The sequence below is a fragment of the Drosophila guanche genome, unplaced genomic scaffold, assembly GCF_900245975.1.
Source record: "Drosophila guanche unplaced genomic scaffold, DGUA_6, whole genome shotgun sequence".
NCBI classification, from domain to species: domain Eukaryota; kingdom Metazoa; phylum Arthropoda; class Insecta; order Diptera; family Drosophilidae; genus Drosophila; species Drosophila guanche.
Genome location: NW_022995759.1, coordinates 464,548 through 482,473, shown reverse-complemented (window position 1 = coordinate 482,473; position 17,926 = coordinate 464,548). Strand labels below are relative to the sequence as shown.

General features: G+C 37.0%; 1 protein-coding gene across 1 annotated transcript; it reads right to left on the bottom strand.

Moving 5' to 3' along the window:
* Positions 1-3,494: 3,494 nt before the first annotated feature.
* On the bottom strand, positions 3,495-8,716 carry LOC117590651 (forkhead box protein K2). The gene is made up of 2 exons (XM_034283492.1): positions 8,610-8,716; positions 3,495-5,605 (listed from the first exon to the last, which is right to left on the bottom strand). Exon 2 carries the CDS (start codon positions 5,524-5,526, stop codon positions 3,760-3,762), a length of 1,767 nt encoding a protein of 588 aa, XP_034139383.1. The 5' UTR covers positions 5,527-5,605; positions 8,610-8,716; the 3' UTR covers positions 3,495-3,759.
* Between the last annotated feature and the right edge of the window lie 9,210 nt (positions 8,717-17,926).

Here is a 17,926-nt window from a genome sequence, read left to right as displayed (position 1 = left end):
ACTTCTCACGCCAACACGTTTTTATACCCGGTACTCGAAGAGTAAAGAAAACGTTTCCGACCCCATAAAATATATATATTCATTCATGCATATATTCTTCCGTAGGGAACGACCATACCTATCAGACCACCGAATTGGGATCTGATTGGATAATTATTATAGCCAGAATGAAGAAATTAATTTCCAGTGGCAAAACCCACCCCCTCCCGCAGCTTTTATTTTTAGTTAAAAGAGTGTGTTGGCGTGAGAAGTGTTGTAGATGTAGATGACAGATGAAGAAAAAAATGTAAAATTCGACAAAAAACCGCTAAGGTACAGTTGTAATACTGAGTACCGACTATAAAAGATGTGACGCGTAAGAAGCGTCCCTTCTCGTTTGTTTTTTTATATACCAAAAGTTACCTATGTATCTCCAAATGCTTGGATATTGGACTACTACTTGCACTCTAACTCTTTATGGAAAGCACTTTCTGACATGGATTTAGGGAGGAGATTATGAAAATTATAAAAAAAGCTGGGCAAGGAAAAGCTTGGCGGGTCTTAAGTGCAATGAAACATGTACTTTTTATTCCAATAAATTTTTCCATGTTCATCAATATGTTGATGAATTATGAATTATTTCATCAATTGACAATGTTCTAATGAAAGTATATTATGTTGGGGGAAAAGTGAATTTTTCTCAATGTAAAATTCGTTAATATACTTTTGTACACTACAAAGCACAGCGTAAATTTGTAAAGTGTGGGTTGCGCCATCTGTGTATTTTCATATGAAGTAAGGTAAAATAATACAGTGCCATTTTAGTTCCCAAAAAATACACGATTTCTAGTAGCAGCTTTGGCCGTCCATCTAAAGAGCGCCACGGTGAAACCTTGCATTTAAAATGTATATTTACTTTCAGTTGAACGGTTCAGTTTCCGAACATTAATCCGAATCGTTCAATTTCAAATTGAATTCGAAACGTGCGGATCATGGTACCAAACGGTAAGCTAAAACCATAAAGGGTTTGGGAGCACTTTATAGCACTAAGAACTAGACCACTCAGTTTATTACAACCAGATGTAAGATACTTGAGATGTGTGAAAAAAGGAATCACTACCTCTAAACAAAAAAATGTAATAATAATACCAGATTTGAAAAATTGTCTAAAAAACAGTTCTACCATGAAAAAGAAAATGTTTATCAAAAAATTTCTAAGCTTCATATCTGTCATAAAAAGATACTCTGTTAGATGTTTGTAATGCCAAGACAGATTTACCATTTCGGTTGAAGTAAAACTAAAATTGGGAGTGCCCAAGTTATTTGTGGTGTGTAATCGCTTTCTACGCTTTTTCAAATTAATATCAGTTGATGACTGAAGGTCAAATTACAAATTTTTCCCATTTTAACTCAAATTAATAATATATATACATATGTACATAAATTTAAATTAAATTTTACGTGTATTTTTTATACCCGGTACTCGAATGTTTTTTTTTATTCTATATATTTACGTACAGTATTTGTACTCGAAAGTGGATGTACGTACATATGTACATACATATGTATGAATGCAACACACAGAAGGAAACGTTTAAGACCCCATAAAGAAAATATGTTCTTGATCAGAATTAATAGCCGAGTCGATTAGGCCATGTCTGTCTGTCCTTCTTGATGACCGCCTCAGAGATTTTTAAAAACTACAGTTACCCAATTGTGCACACTGCTGTGATATCAGACAAAGAAATTTTTAAGATTCGAGAAAACCAAAATCGCAGTTCCGCCATAATAGCCATGTCTATCGGCCCTCCGATTAACGATCACATTGAATTGATCGGTCCGTCCCTCTTGATGATCGCCGGATATCAGAGACTATGCGAGCTAGAGTCACCAAATGTTGTGTGAAGACTCATGTGGTACTACACAGTTAATTCAAAATTTCCAACTTTCGCCCCTCCGCCTCTCGCCGTTTAAAGGGGCTCCCACAGCAATTCCGTAGAGAATAGCCATATCTATCAGATCACAAAATAAGGATCAGATTGGCTCATTATTATTGCCAGAATGAGGAATTTCATGTGCAGAGGCTAGCTAATAATTCGAAAAAATCATTGAGTTAATACATATGTACATATGTGTGTATTTTTTTTAGTGTTTGTAAAAACTGGTTTTATTATACTTTTTTCAGATGTAGTGGTTGGTTTTTTTTCTTAAATTAAATATCGTACAAGCAAATGCTTGTAAAGAACCTTGTCATTCTGAAAGGTTATGGATGCAGCTAGCGGTTTTAGCTTACCGTCATTATGATTAACGAAATTTTGACTTTACAAATTCATGTAAAGTCGACCAAGTCGAAAAGTGGACCGACCACGTGCTCCGGAAGTCCATTGAAAAATTTGATTTAAAACACAGTTGCTGATTCGCAAAAAGATTTCATTAAACAAGTGTTTCCAGATGTAAAAACAAAATACTTAAATTATGCATGGCTGGCAGAATAAACCATTTTAGTAGCAAATAATGTATGTAAAGGTCGACGCCTTAAAGTTCAGGATAGAGAAGTTTTTGCTAGGAAAAAAAGGCTGTCAAACACATCTTCCGAAACAGTTGGCAAAGAGAATAAAGCTTTAGAACATCGAACTGAGTTTGTAACTCACTGTATTTGCCAGGCAAAGTTGCATCACCTTTATCACCTTTATTTATCACTTTATTTATTTTGGCTAAAGACGTAATGAAAACAAATATTTTACGTAGAAGTTAAAATTGATAACGCACATTTACGGAATACTTGAGAAAAAATCGTTTGTTTTTATGGAGATGAATTTATCATTTCATTAGCATATGCGGTAAAGAAAAATGTTGGGTTGAAACTTACTAGGGCTTGCCCCCTAGTAAGTGAATAGATTTTGAAAAATAAAAATGTTCAAATCATGCACTCGTTATTAAAAAAAAAAATTCAAATGCACACGTAGAAAAATGTCATGGGAAAAACTTGGTGATATAAAACATAAATCTCTTTGATTTCAAAATTCTAGGCTCCGCTGTTTCATTTCTGTTTTACATTGTGTTTTACATGAAAGAGAAACGAGGAATCGGATCGAAAATTTTCAAATTTTTTTAAGCCGGATCAATATATTCAGAGATAGAAATAGTGAATTGTGCTGGTAGATTAAAGGTCGGTTCATCTTTACACCTGTATTAACCGGGTATTATCCACCTTAATCCGCCAGAAAGAGAGAGAAAGAGATAGTGGTGTCTGCCACTTCCCAGTGGCACGCAGTGCGTTTGTACTCGTGTAGATTCCACAGAATCTCACCTCAAAGGTTCGGTGATACTAGCTTGGTTAGATCCAAACACACAAGCAATTTTATGAATTTATTGCATTTGACGTCTAAAGAGTGGACGCCTCATGTTGGTTAAGTGATATTACATATTTTGGAGCTGACCACTGAAGTGTAACGTCAGACTGTCCCTAAGTCCCCGCCGATATTAAGTATAATAATTACAATGATGATAATATCTTGATTTTTATTAAGCTATTTTCATATATGAACTGAGTATTTAACAATATTAAAAAATTTTTGCATTTACCTTTATGGAAATGTGAATACTAGTACTTTCAGATCAGATAAGCTTAAAACCTATTAATACGTATTCATGTATGTAGTATATGTATGAGTATGACTTGGGTATTTCAGGGTGGGTTTAAAGTGTTTTTTTTCATCCATTTATATATGTACAGATACTTATTCGTACTTTAATTGTATGTTGTAGCGCATCTTTTATTTACTTATGTGAGATTATTTCGATGGTCGGTGGAGGGGTAGTTGTTGCTTTTTCTCTGGACGCCTCCAGACTAGCACGTCGAGCTGCAGCCGCCATATATGTTCCATAATATCTACTCAGTATATGTGGATCGACGTGGTTCAGCTCTATGGGAATGGATACTCCCAGATGGGCCGAATGCGTGGAATTTAACCGATCATTGGGTGTGATTGTGGTGCCGGAAGAAGCGGTGGGACATTCTTCCAAAGAGTTAGATTCCTCATGTTGGCTACTACTGCTACCCAAAGATCTTGCTGCTGTACTAGAAATGGAGTAGTTGTGCGGCTCAAGGTCTTCAGTATCAGGATCGGCATCAAAAGATGAACGCCTACAATCGCTTAGGTACGAGTTATTGTCATCGACAGAGAAAACTTGTTTTAAAGCCTCTGTTGTCTTTTCGGACTCATGCGCATCCATATCTAAATCCGCATCTGGGTCGAGATCAGGATCAGGTTCGGGATCATTACTATCATCTACCACATCAACATTAACTTCAACGTCGATATCTGCGTCAATATCAGTATCAGGAACAGGCTGCTCCAATCCTACAACCACTTCACGGTGTATGGTTTGCTTCGTGATGACCGTATGCTGAGTTTGCGTTGTTGTCCGCGTAGCTGTTGCAGTATTGGAAGCTGGCGAAGACTCTTGATCTTCAGATACGATATCAACGATCTGGACATCAGGTGCTAGTAACGAGGCTACGTCGAACTGACGCTTTCGTGTTTGCGAGTACATGTTTGCTATTGTTGTCGTTGTCGTAGAGTTAATATACGCAATTTGTTGATGTGCTTGTTGAATTAATGGTTCCAGGCAATGGGGATGCCGCTGGAACGACTGAACCGGATGTGATTCGGAGTAATGCGGCTGAGCTGTGTCTGAATTTCGATTGAAGAACTGACCAATATAGTTCTGGTGATAAGGATAGCTAAGTGCGGCTAATTGTATTGTAGCCTGTGAGCTTGGCGGAGGAGGCGTTGTTAGGTCTAACGGTGGGGGACTGGGCGAGTCAGTGCTGGCATCATCAACTGACAGACCCATATGTTTTCGCACTTTTCGCTGGGCCTTACGGCGCCGAAAATCACCCTTGCGAAAATCATCCATGTTGGCCGGATGGATTGCCCAATAATGACCCTTGCCATTTGCGCTGCGTCCCGATTTAATGAAGCAATCATTTAGCGACAGATTATGCCTGATGGAATTTCTCCAACCCGGCCCACGGCTTCTAAAATACGAATAGTTATCCAAAATGTATTGGTAAATGTCTGAGAGGACCAACTTCATCTCCGTTGAGCTGAGAATTGCCATTGCTATCAGTCCAATATAGCTGTGCTGTGGCTTAGGCTCCTCGGGTTGAAAGATGCGCTGCGACTGGGGAAACAGTGAAATAGTCGAAAGCGCAGTCATTCTGTTGACACCTGTACCGGTGCTCTGGGCTCCGTACGGGTTCATATTCATCCAGGGCGTATTAGATCCAGCTCCAGCACCAGTTCCATTTACATATGGCGGACAACGGAATCTCTCAATATTCAAGGCATAGTTGTAGAGCTGCAGTCGGTACTGTTCGAGAGCCATTGTTGTCGCTTGAGCATTTCTAGAAGAGCTGGTGGGATAAATTCCAGTGGTGAGTGGTTTGGGCATGTGTCCGTTATCAGTTGCACGCTCCCGTTCCTGGTCGGGTGTGTTCGACCGCGTTGCAGCCAAATTAGTATGTGCCATTTTCTGCATTGTTTAAACCTAAGAACCCAGCCAGCTCATCGTTTTTATTGCCTCATTGCCTCATTCCCTCAATTCCCATCAGATTCAGCTGAAAAGGCATACAAAAAAAAATGTCTTATAAAGCAAAAGATTAATATATGTATATATGTACATACATACGTACAATGTAGTTTATGTTGATAATAATAACAAAAACTTCAGACTACATTTGCTTTATAAATATGGTCGCTTTTACTTTAATGTACCTGTGTATATATGTATGCATGTACAATTATGTCCTTGGTCATAATTAAGGCTGTGCATATGTACATTTGTACATGTATTTTTTCTTGAAGTCATGTATGTACAGACACCCTACATGCTACAAGCCATGCTAATAACACTCATACGTGGTGGAATGGTGGAAAATTAAATAGCTATAGTTATTTAATTTATGGTAGCCCTAGCTATTCAAGGTTGGCCTTTATTTTGAAAGAAATACGCAAGCATCCAAAGATGCAAACCGCATTCCGTAACGTTTTCGCCATGGATGGTGGGGTCCCAAGTAATTTAATATATTGAGATTAAGAGGTCGTCATTGTAAGGCTTTAAGATTGTGCTATATACGATCCACCTAATTTTACACCAAGAGTAAAGGTCGAGTAAAGGGACTATCCGGGGTATACTCACGAAATAAGTACATCGCAATGTACATATTTATATGTATATGTTATGTACATATAAATGAGATACAATATTGCTTTACCTGGGTTTTCGACTAAAAGCCAACGAACACCACGCTGTGGGGTCTAGTGGAGCCCATGCCCAAATACTTCCGTGCCCAATACGATGTGTTGATCTTCGGTATTTATGTTAATGAGTGTTCCACTTGACGCCACTTTTGAAGTGCTCAGCAGTTTTTCTCAATTTCAACTTTGATATGGCAAAACAGGATTTTAAGTACACAGGTTCGAGTACGAGTATGGTAAGTATGTACATTCACACATACATAAATACATATATGTATGTAAACATGTATACATATGATTTACTGAACACGAATACTGCCCGAATGAGTAGCAGCCAGCCATAGGCTTGGAGCCTGTTTTAACTCCTATTTATTTACCGCACCAGTGGCCAATCTTTTGTCACCTTATCCCGTTTTCTTTTTAAACCCGGTTAAGACCCGTCTTGTTTGTCGGCTAGTTCTTAGAGACTATAAGAGCTAGAGCCATAACATTTTGCCCCCGACTGTTGTGATATCACACGGATACAAGTGTATTTAAAAAATTAGCCGCGCCCCCTTACGCCACAACAAAGGGCGAAAATCTGCTGAACCCACAAGTTTTAAGATAAGAGAAAACTAAAAATGCCATTCCGTAGGGAATGACCATATCTATCAGATCTGAACTAAGATTAGATTGGATTATTATTATGAGTACCAGGTATAAAAGTTGTAACACGTAAGAAGTGTCTTACACGTTCCTACCGGGTTTTATGTATATTTGTAATTTTATACTTGATGAAACAACAAAAATAAAAATAAAAATCATGCACAATGTACAAAACCATGTACAGCTGTGAAAAAATTAATAGCACCACTAATAGCAATACCACCACAAGAACTTTCAAATAGTTGCCGAAAAAACTAATAGCACCACTTTTGAAAAATGGATTTAAATTTAAAAAAAATACCAACAAGTAACGAATTTCTTAGTTAACACTTTTTAACTATTTATTCTTAATCTATACTTATCATTCAGTATTTAGTTCAGTGTCCTATTTTGGCAATAACAGCTGCGCAGCGTTTTGGCATGGAATCCACTTAGTCCAGGCATAGCTTTTGGGGAGCTTTGGACCAGGACTCTTAAATTTGTTTTTAAACTGATCTTACAGTGGTTGGCTTGGAAGTAGCAATTGCTGGGACAGACTGGATAGACGGACGGACAGACAGACATGGCTCAATCGACTCGGCTATTGATTCTGATCAGGAATATATATACTTTATGGGGTCGGAAACGTTTCCTTCTGAGCGTTACATACAACCGTTATTCGCACAAATACAATATACCCTATTTACTCTTCGAGTACCGTTTAAAAAAGAACCAAGAACAAAATGTGTTGTAGTGGTGTTATTATTTTTTTCGCAACTGTATTTACATACATATGTACTTATGTACATGTATATTGCTGAAAATAACTAAAATAGCTGCCTATTTTGTACCGCTATATTCACTGCACCAGAGGCTATTCTTTCGTCTTCTTATCCCATTTTTCTTGTTTCGTTATTGTAGTGATAGCATTTTAGCTCTATAGCTATCCCACTATCATTCGTACCCATTCTAGCATAAGGCTTTCTTTCTGTCATTTTCTTCTTTGAATCGGTTCACCGGCAATTCGGTTCACATGAGCTGATTTCATGTATTCTCGGCGCAAGCACACTTACTTTCTAACGGTATTGTAACTACAGAATACAGTATACGGTTTGGTCTTGAAATTACCGACGTACGAATCGTACAAAATAGTTTGTTTCGATTTGCGCTACAACACCTACACACATGTACATATGAATATGTATGTGGGTTTACCCATCTACTGCTTATTGACCTGAATTAAATACCATTAAAAAATCGGACTTGATAAACTCTATCCCTTTCCTATATTTCAATTCTATAGCTTTGTAAATAGATCGGATTGAAGGGCTTCATATATCAGTGGCACTCACTATGGTCACTCACATTTTATTACGGCTTATTGTGTTTAATTGTCAATGCTTGTAGATATCAAGTTAGTTAGTTATCCAGTTAGTTAGCTAGTTAGACAACTGTCTGTGTGAAAAACTTGACGGCTGGTATAATCCATAAGCCGAACAATTATTTGAAACTTTTCTTTTGTTATATTACCAAATGGAGAGATCAGACGATTGAAAACTATTTTATTGTTTTCTGTAATTCTAGATTCACTATTTATATTGGACTGTAAATGATTTTTGAGTATCAATCTTGGATTATCGTTTGGAAACTTTCGCACAACTGCCCAGGTCGCACGTAACACTCTTTAATGTTTTTTTTCTCGTTCTATATTTTGGGTAAGTATTTGGGTACTATTCTTACAGAGTGGATGCTGTGTACATGCCAGTACACACAATTATATATTATTGTCCGCGAAATACTAACACAAAGAGCACCGTCTTAAACAAGAGACCTTAAGTACGTGCGGTCGACGCGGGCCTCAAACTGTTTCTGAACCTGGCCAAAATGGCTGAGGGTTCAAAGCATAAGGGTGTCAGCGGTAACGGTACAGATAGAACCAACAGGCCACTCCCCAGTCCCGCATTTCTCGATTTCCATTGGCTGACATGCAGCCATTACGTTGGGATGTTGTGGCTCCTGGGTGCGCGCGCAAGCCAGCAGCTTCTAATAGGTCCGTCTCGTTTACCCACGTGCTAAACACGTACAGAATTTTTCGAAAATACTTACTCCACTATTTTGTGCTAACATATCTACATTTACAAATTCTCCATGGATCAGAGCACATTGGCATGAACTGCTATTGAGTTTTAATTCCCCAGTTACAAATATAGAACCTAAGTACATACATACATACATACATATGTATGTACACATGTATATAAACATACATGTACATATTTTTCGGGGGGCTAATCAATTAAAGAGCTTCTGAATTACTTATTAAGCTTAAAGGCGCTTTGCATTGCATGTTCATCACAAGAAATATGTTATATAATATATTTATTCTTCCATATAAGGAGTGTTTGAAGATGTGGAGCCTTATGAGCCCTTTTCTTAGGCTATTAATTTATTTACTTTTTAATGTATTATATAATAATAATAATATATATCATATAGCAATATAATATTAATAAATATTGTTTTTTTACCTCTCAATTTTTATCCTCGTTACTCGAAGATACCCCATTTAGGTATACTGTATTTGTAGTCGGAGCAATGCACAGATGGAAACGAAGTATATACAAACATATGTACATATGATCATATAATCTTCAAACTTTGCCGCGACCCCACAAAGGGCGAAAAAGTGTACATCCACAATTTTTAATAGCCAGATGCCAGAATTAGGAACAGATCGGATCATTATTGTAGCTATACAATAAAAGTGTGAGGTAAAGTGTGTGGCTCTGGTGGAGGGGGGCGAGATAAAAGGCGTGTTGGCGTGAGAAGTGATGTAATGTATGATGTTAATGTAAAATTCGTTAAAATCATAAGGTTAGTTTGTGTTCATGCATGTACAATAAGATTACATGCATACTTATGTATGAGTATGTATGTACATATGAATATACTGACTGAGACTCAGTGAGTACCGGGTATAAAAGTTGTGACGCATTCCAGCGCCACATAACGTTCCTCCTCGTCCAAAAAGGTTAAAGTGCACACATATTTTTTTCCTCCACCTCCATTTTCCTTTAACATTTTTTTGATTTATGTATCTATGTATGTATGTATATGTACATATACATAAATGTATGTATTTACATTTGTATAACTTTAATGCGACAGCTTTAATGTGCGGAGGTGCCGCACTAACATTTCATTGAACACAACATTGATCCTCATTGACTTTAATTTAATGCGATAGAAAAATCGGACTAAATGAACACTATCCTTTCTCTATATTTACTTTCTATAGCTCTGTACATATATCGGATCGTACATATCTACATACATATGTGGCGAATTTTTGCAAGCGTAGGCACATATGACACATTTGAGAGTCCAAATTTTCAGTCCCACTTATGGTTATCCATGAAAAGGTTACCTTTCGCTCATGTTGTGATTTTACTCCTTGTTTCTTTCTAATAGCTTTTACCATTATATACACATATGTATGTACATACATACATATATTACATCTTAGACGCCTCTCAACGAAATGATGATTTGATAAACTATAGCGCATACAAAATCGTTCATAAACTAAGATTCACTTTCAAATGTTGTCCTTTACAATAAATGAATGAAATAACAAATAATTTAGCTCGAAAATAACAAAAGAGATGAGTGTTACTTCGATCGTATAAAAGAAAATCTTGTCGACTCTTGAGAAAACATTTCACGATCGTGGTAGAAAAATAAATTTTAAATCTTAAGTCCACTTTACTGGGCGATTGCCAGCAATGCGATTAAGATTTGCAAAATAATCCCTTTTGTCGTTCACCACACTATGGAAAGATGAGATTCCATGACTAGCAAACCTTTGCCCTTTCAACCTTTTTGAGAAAACCTAAGCAATTTTTTCGAATCATTATTACTATTTGTTTACCAAACTTCCTTTTGAAAATCTTAAGCAATACAATGGGATACGATTAATGTGTTTACTAGGAATTCCAACCTAATGGAAACGAAACCACTTACTTTTGTCCCGGTCCACTGCTGGTCATAGGAAATGATGTTCTTTACGTTCACTCTTAATACTTTACTTATATGTATATACATATGTATGTATATACATACCTATATGTATATATGTAACAAGATGTACATACAAACATTTGTACACATGCATATGAACTATTTACCCCTGTCTGTCTTTGCATCCAGACTTCTGTATGCTTACACTGTTACAAGTGTATTTTAAAAATGAGCCCCGCCCTTCCGCCAACGAAAAAGGGTGAAAACCATATATTTCACATCACCGAATTGGAATCAGATTGGATAATTTTATAACCAGAATGAAGAAATTAATTTTCAGTGGCTAAACCCACCCCCTTCCCGCAGCTGTTTTTTGTTTTTTGCACATTCTCTCATTCACACTTTGCTTGTGCAGTGTGCGGCCTCTGCCTTTGCAGTGGGCGGGAGGGGGGGCGAGCTAAAGGAGCGTGTTGGCGTGAGAAGTGTTGTAGATGTAAATGACAGATGAAGAAAAAAGGTAAAATGCCAAAGTACAGATGTTGTATTGAGTACCGGATATAGAAGTTTTGACGCATAAGAAGCGTCTCACACGTCCCTTCACGTTTTTCACTTTAGTTTACTTTAGCTGTATTCAAGGTTCAAAGCTTTCGGCAGCAATAAAAAAGGATCAGAGTCCTGTCATGAAATGTAACCTTATTTGCGCGTCTTTCCTTGGGGATTCATCTCCACAGATCTGGCAGGACCCCCAAAGATCAAGCTTTTTCTTTGATTTCGTATTAGAAACATATTCTTTAACTGTTCCTCAAAGATTCATATCTATGGTTCATATATGGAAGAGACAATTCATTGCATACAAGCACTGCTTTATAACCCCTTCAATTAAAAAGATAATACATACATATGTATGTAAATCAAAAAGCTCGGAAAAGTACACATTTTGTAGGAGCTATTTCAGTGCTTTTATCTTTAAAATCTTCAAATTGTGAATACCGCAGCTTTTTATCGACTTGGCTATTGATGCTGATCAAAAATATACAAATACAGGATACCCTATCCAAAATATATAACCCTATCGAAATTTCAAGTTTTTGAGCTTTTGTGAAAATAGTGCTATTTTTGTTGCCGCCCAAATACCGGAAGAATTCCTTTTCTTTGCAAATGTTTCCAGCTGAAGCCTTCAAAGCATATCATTTTTCTCGGATAAGTTGAATTAAGCCTCAAAGTTGATATAATAGTTTTAAAAACGTTCATTGGAACCATTGTTTTAACAAAATATCTGAAAGAAGAAAGATTAGTATCATGGTGCTAATTTTTACGCCGCAGCTGTACGTATGAGTTTATATAAAACTTTAGAGTTATAACCCAATTCGAAAACGTTTAGAGGTTTCCACTTTCTTAAAAATTTGGCGTAGCCTACTCTTATTGAAACCTAATATAACTAGATATGAATTTTTTAAACGTATTCTTCTTATGTACTATGTTTCTAAAAGTTCGATTTGGTCAGAAAAACAATATTGTGTCAAAAAGTACTCATTATTACAATTTTGTTATGTCTTACCCCTTTTCGTTAAGAGTCCTCCAAAGACATATGACACTGAAATGAAATATATTTTTCACACAAAAAATTGTTAAGCTCTGGCAATAAATTAGTTCATTAAAACTACATATGTATGTATGTATGTATATATGTATGTATGTATGTATGTATGTATGTCTATCATAGCGAAGAACGAGTAGAAGTCGTAATGCGTGCAAATTGATTGATAATCACCGATCCCTAAGGAACTTACTTTTCGAAGTCTTAACTGACAACAGGATACACACAGCAGAGATATATTTACGAATAAAGTAATGAACAAGGGTAGTTTTCTTGCTCATTTTGTACAGTCGAATGTTCAAACTAGAGTACCAAAGCTCGCCGTCGGGAAATTGTTAAACGGTATTTAAACATAACAAGCAGCACCAGAGCTGGGACCGGGACAAAGGCGGGCTAATCCCAAGGCGCACGCACACAACACAACAGGAAGCCACCACAAAAATTTGTTATTTCAACAGTAACAGAGCACCAGCGACATCAGTCACGCAAGGATAACACCAACAATAAGGCGTATCAGCGCGACAACAAAAAAATGAGGTGGTTGGGTGGGTACTAATGAAATAAATGGAACAGAGCTGATGAAGTTGAATGGGGTGAATGGGGTTGGGGAAGGGTGAGTTTAAATATGGGCACATGAAGTGGGTGGTCGTTAACGGAGGGGCTAAGCCCAGGGTCTGGGTCTGGGCACTGCACCGGTATCTATTAAAACCAATATTCTTAGTCCACCTTTCGGCTGGGGTTTGCGCAGGTTCCCAAGGAAATGGAAGCCAGCTCGGTGAGCTTAATCCGTTTACAAAATATAAATCCCATTGGGGAATAGAAGCCATGCCATGGAAGCCCGCTAAGCTGTATATTAATACAGGGTCTGATGATGAAGCCAGGCCAAGTTGCCTTGAAGGCAAGAGTCCATCCTGTCTCATGCCAACCCCTCAGCAAGAGTCCCGGAATATTTCTGTGTGTCTATACTTCACTTAGATCGCTTTTAATTCTTGCTCTGCGTTCTCCCGGCAGCCAGCTCCCACTCACGCATGCTGTCTTCTCTTTCTCTCTGGTGCTCCGTCTCTCAGCTGCATTTGATTTATTTGTGTGCAACACAATAAAGGTAAATGTAAACGGTAACAGTATATGGCAATGAAGGAAAGAGATGGACGCTGCGTAAAGGTGTTGGCTCTGTCTGCGGTCATAGGGTGTTGTTGCTGTTGTTCGTGCTGGTGTTACTTGTTGTGGTTGTTACAAATATGGCTCTGACTGAACAAAGGCCCTTTATGCGGCGTTAATAAAGTGGTGCGTTTAACACACACCATCGATTGCCGTTGGCACGCCCCGTCAACGATGACTTCTCATATTCTCACATAGCCAGAGTTTTATCAACGAACGGAATCTTTTTTTACGTGATAAGTCGCATTGTAAATTGAAACGTGTGAACATTTATGAAACATTCAGTGATCTGCATCTGAACCTAATGAAAGGATGCAGGTGTGCGATTTTTCTCAAATAACCTAAATCAATAGTAAAACCTTTTGTAACTTGCATACATAAATTATATGTATGTACAGTAAAAAATACATATTTATGTATGTATGTATATAGAGGTATATATATGATTATTGTTGTTTACAAGTCAACTATGAAAAGTAGAATAATACTAATACTAATACGACAACGCTCTACCGCTCACGTTCACGTGTATTACAGTGATTGGTACCAATACCAATATATTTCAATGTTTTGCTTGCTGTCTTCGCACAAAAACGACAAAACTGTGCGGAATTTATGAGCCCTGGCATATAGGAATGAGAATGGTTAAGTTAAATTCAACTTTAATTTGAATTTGAGCTTATTACTACAAGTATCTACAAGAACTAGAAAAACATTTATTGTAGTTAAGGCAAAGACAACTTTTTTACCATTTGTTTTAGGTTTGTGGCAATTGCTTTGACATCTGCTTAACACACATACATTCATACATGTACATAAGAAAAAGTCTTAGGTCTTAAATTAGTGTTAAGATGAAACTGAACAAATTTGATATCATCATAAAGTCGGAGTTGCGACAAGTGTAGTGCTTAAAATGAGGGCAATTTATATTCGAGGGTGGTATTTCGACACCATCAATGTGATGCAGCATTACTCGTAGAGCACGCCCACTATGTGAACAAAAATAACCAGCTCAATAAGATAATATGCCGGTATCTGGTTTCAAGAGCGATGCAACATCTGCCGCCTCCGCCCATTTTCTAAACCAATTCGGAGCTCATAAATTTAACGTTAATGGACCCTTCAGTGAGCGAAGATTGAGACAGCTTCATGCTCAACTCGTATTATATGGTGTTAAATTTAATTTTCTTAAATAAATCCATGCATACATACACATTAATAAATTTGAAAGAAATAAAAATCCTTTATAGTTTCCTTGAGTTTATTGAAATTATTAAATTTTTGCGCATGTATGTATATACATATGTAACATGAACATTTTTACAGGACCTCTCTTTTTATACCCGGTACTCGAAGAGTAAATAGGGTATATTGTATTTGTCGTGTCCGACCACATAAAGTACTTATATATATTCTTGATCAGCATCAATAGCCGAGTCGATATAGCCATGTCTGTCTATTCGTCCGCCGTTTTCCATCAGCTTTTATTTACACATTATATTTACACATTCGGCTCTACGGGAGGGGGGGCGATCTAACAGGGCATGTTGGCGTGAAAATTGATGTAGATGTATAGGTCATAGGTAGAAAATGTAAAACTACTACTCAGTATCGGGTCGACACGTCCCTTCTCGTTCTTTATAAATTACTACTCTTACATATCTACGTACATTTGTACAGACATCTATGCAACAGTTGACTAATTACAATGCAGGATTTGCAAAGTTTTCTTGTTTTCCGAGTGCGTTTTCGCTATTATGCTTAATTTGACATGGAAGAAAAAATAAGCAACGTCAACACAGTCGTTTTGCTTTTTATACGAGGGCGGGCTGAAAAAAAGTTAAGTTAACATAATACATTTTTAGCTTTATATACCTTTCTAAGCATTTATCCAAGTTTTTGTTGCCTTAAAAAAATTAATATTCCTAGGTTCTCTTATTAGGCGTTTTTTGCGAGATAAATACATTGTTGGACTAAAATCTTAGGGTTTTGACATTTTACATTTTTTCTAATCTGTCATCTACATCTACAGCTGCTGGACGGGTGGGTTAAGCCACTGTAATTTCGTCATTCTGGTTATAATAATGATCCAATCGGATCCCCATTCAGTGATCTGAAATCCCTACGGAATTTAGATTTCTCTTATCCTTAAAATTGTGGATACAGCAGATTTATGCCCTTTTTGGAGGCGGGGCTAATTTTTTAAATACACTTGTATCAGTGTGATATCACAGTAGTCTATTGACAACATTTGGTGGATCTAGCTCTTAAAGTCTCTGAGAACTAGCGGGCAAACAAGACGGACGGACGGACGGACAAACATACAGACAGGCAGATATAGACTCGGCTATTGATGACAGCCATCTTTCGGAAAGTTTTTTCATACACATTTGATCATTCAAAACTAAAACTACACAGCGATGTGGTTGCCTATAGCTTTCAGACTATCTTGCAATTTCAATCTCCGATTGATTTTTTTTAAATAGGCTTGGATAGCCAATTTTTTACCATTGGAATATATGGTGTAGAGACAAATACTATTGTATTTATCAACCTTATAAATGGATTCAGTGGCGGATATTTTGTTATTATTTTATTAGCACACAAAATTAACTTTTATCAATTTTGTCTTAAAAAACCATGCTGAAACTTACGCGAAAGGGTGGCAAAAACGTCTGAAATTTTGTCATCAATGTGCTGATAGAAAATAATAATCGAATAAAATATTTATGGGCGGTTAGAAATGTGTTATATTGGGTAAGGCCGATTACTTTTCAGCCCGACCTCGTCCGAGTACGAGTTGTGCCATTGGAATCCGTTTATGCATGGATACATACCTACATACATATGTATTTATATGTTTGTACATATGCAAAGCCCAGGCTCGACAACGTCTATTATTACAAGATGGAAAAAATAAGGGTAGGATTTAGTACAGTACAACCTCCAGTTCCGCTCCTTTCTATTGTACTCTATGTCCGTACGAAAGGCCTTTTTTATACAAAGTCAAATGGAAGTGTAGAGGCCTCAAAAGGGTGTTCGGCTTGTACAGTATCCATACATATGTACATTCATACATATGTACCTAAAGACATCCTTAACCAGAAAAAAAAAAGATTTATCTCCGAAGGTGTTTTTAAGTATATTTAAGAATACATTAGATATTTATGTATGTACATATATGTATGCACAACATTTCTATAGGTTCTGTTTTACTGGCTCAAAACTGTTTTCGAAAGAGTGTACAATATTCAGTACTTTTTTGATTTTATTCTACATTTTAAAACTTGATTCTGTATGGTATTTCGTTTCATTGAAGTGGAAAAGGACAAAAGTCGTTAATTTGTTTATTGGATTGCGCAAAGTATACAGTTTCGAGTGTTCAAAATGCCCTCAACAACGACCAAATAATAACAGCTCAACAAAGGCAGCAGCCAGCATGCAACCATCATTGCCGCCGGGAACTCAAAAAAATGAGGAGAGCTGAAACTATTGTTCATTTATATTCTACGTTACTTCCAACCCTGTCTTATTCTCCCCGACAGGAGTTTCAGGCCCACTAGGAAAAACTAATAGGGTAGATAGCTGTTGAGCTTTAGAGTAATTTTCTTTAGAACGTGAAGCGAAATACAACATAAGCTTTCAAAGTGAATTATTATGATTTTAAAAATAAATATCTGAATTTTGGTCCCGCCATCATGGTACATCAAATCACAAAATTACTCTTTAATCAAAAAGGTCACAACTTTTATACCCGGTACTCAGTAGACATCTGTACCTCAGTGGTTTTATTTAAATTTTTCCTCTAGACTGCTGTGATATCACACTGTTACTAGTGTATTTAAAAAATTAACCCCGTCCCCTTACGCCCCCACAATCCACAATTTTGAAGATAAACGAAAACTAAAAATTTCATTCCCTACGGAATATCAGAATATCCAGAATGTGTATCAGATCACCGAATTAGATTGGATCATTATTATAGCCAGAATGAAGAAAATCATTTGCAGTTTCTACGCCAACCCCGTCCAGCAGATTTTTTATATTTCGTGCAGTTTCGTGCAGTGTACTGGTCTAGGGGAGGGGGCGAGCTAAAAGAGCGTGAGAAGTGATGTAGATATAGATTACAGATGTAAAATTTGAAAAAAAAACCACTAAGGTACAGATATACTGACTACAAAAGTTGTGACGCGTACGAAGTGGCTCACACGTCCCTTCTTGTTGCTTGTGACTGAATGGTTCGACCGATTCTTATGAAAATGTTGTTGCATCTTAACTAGTC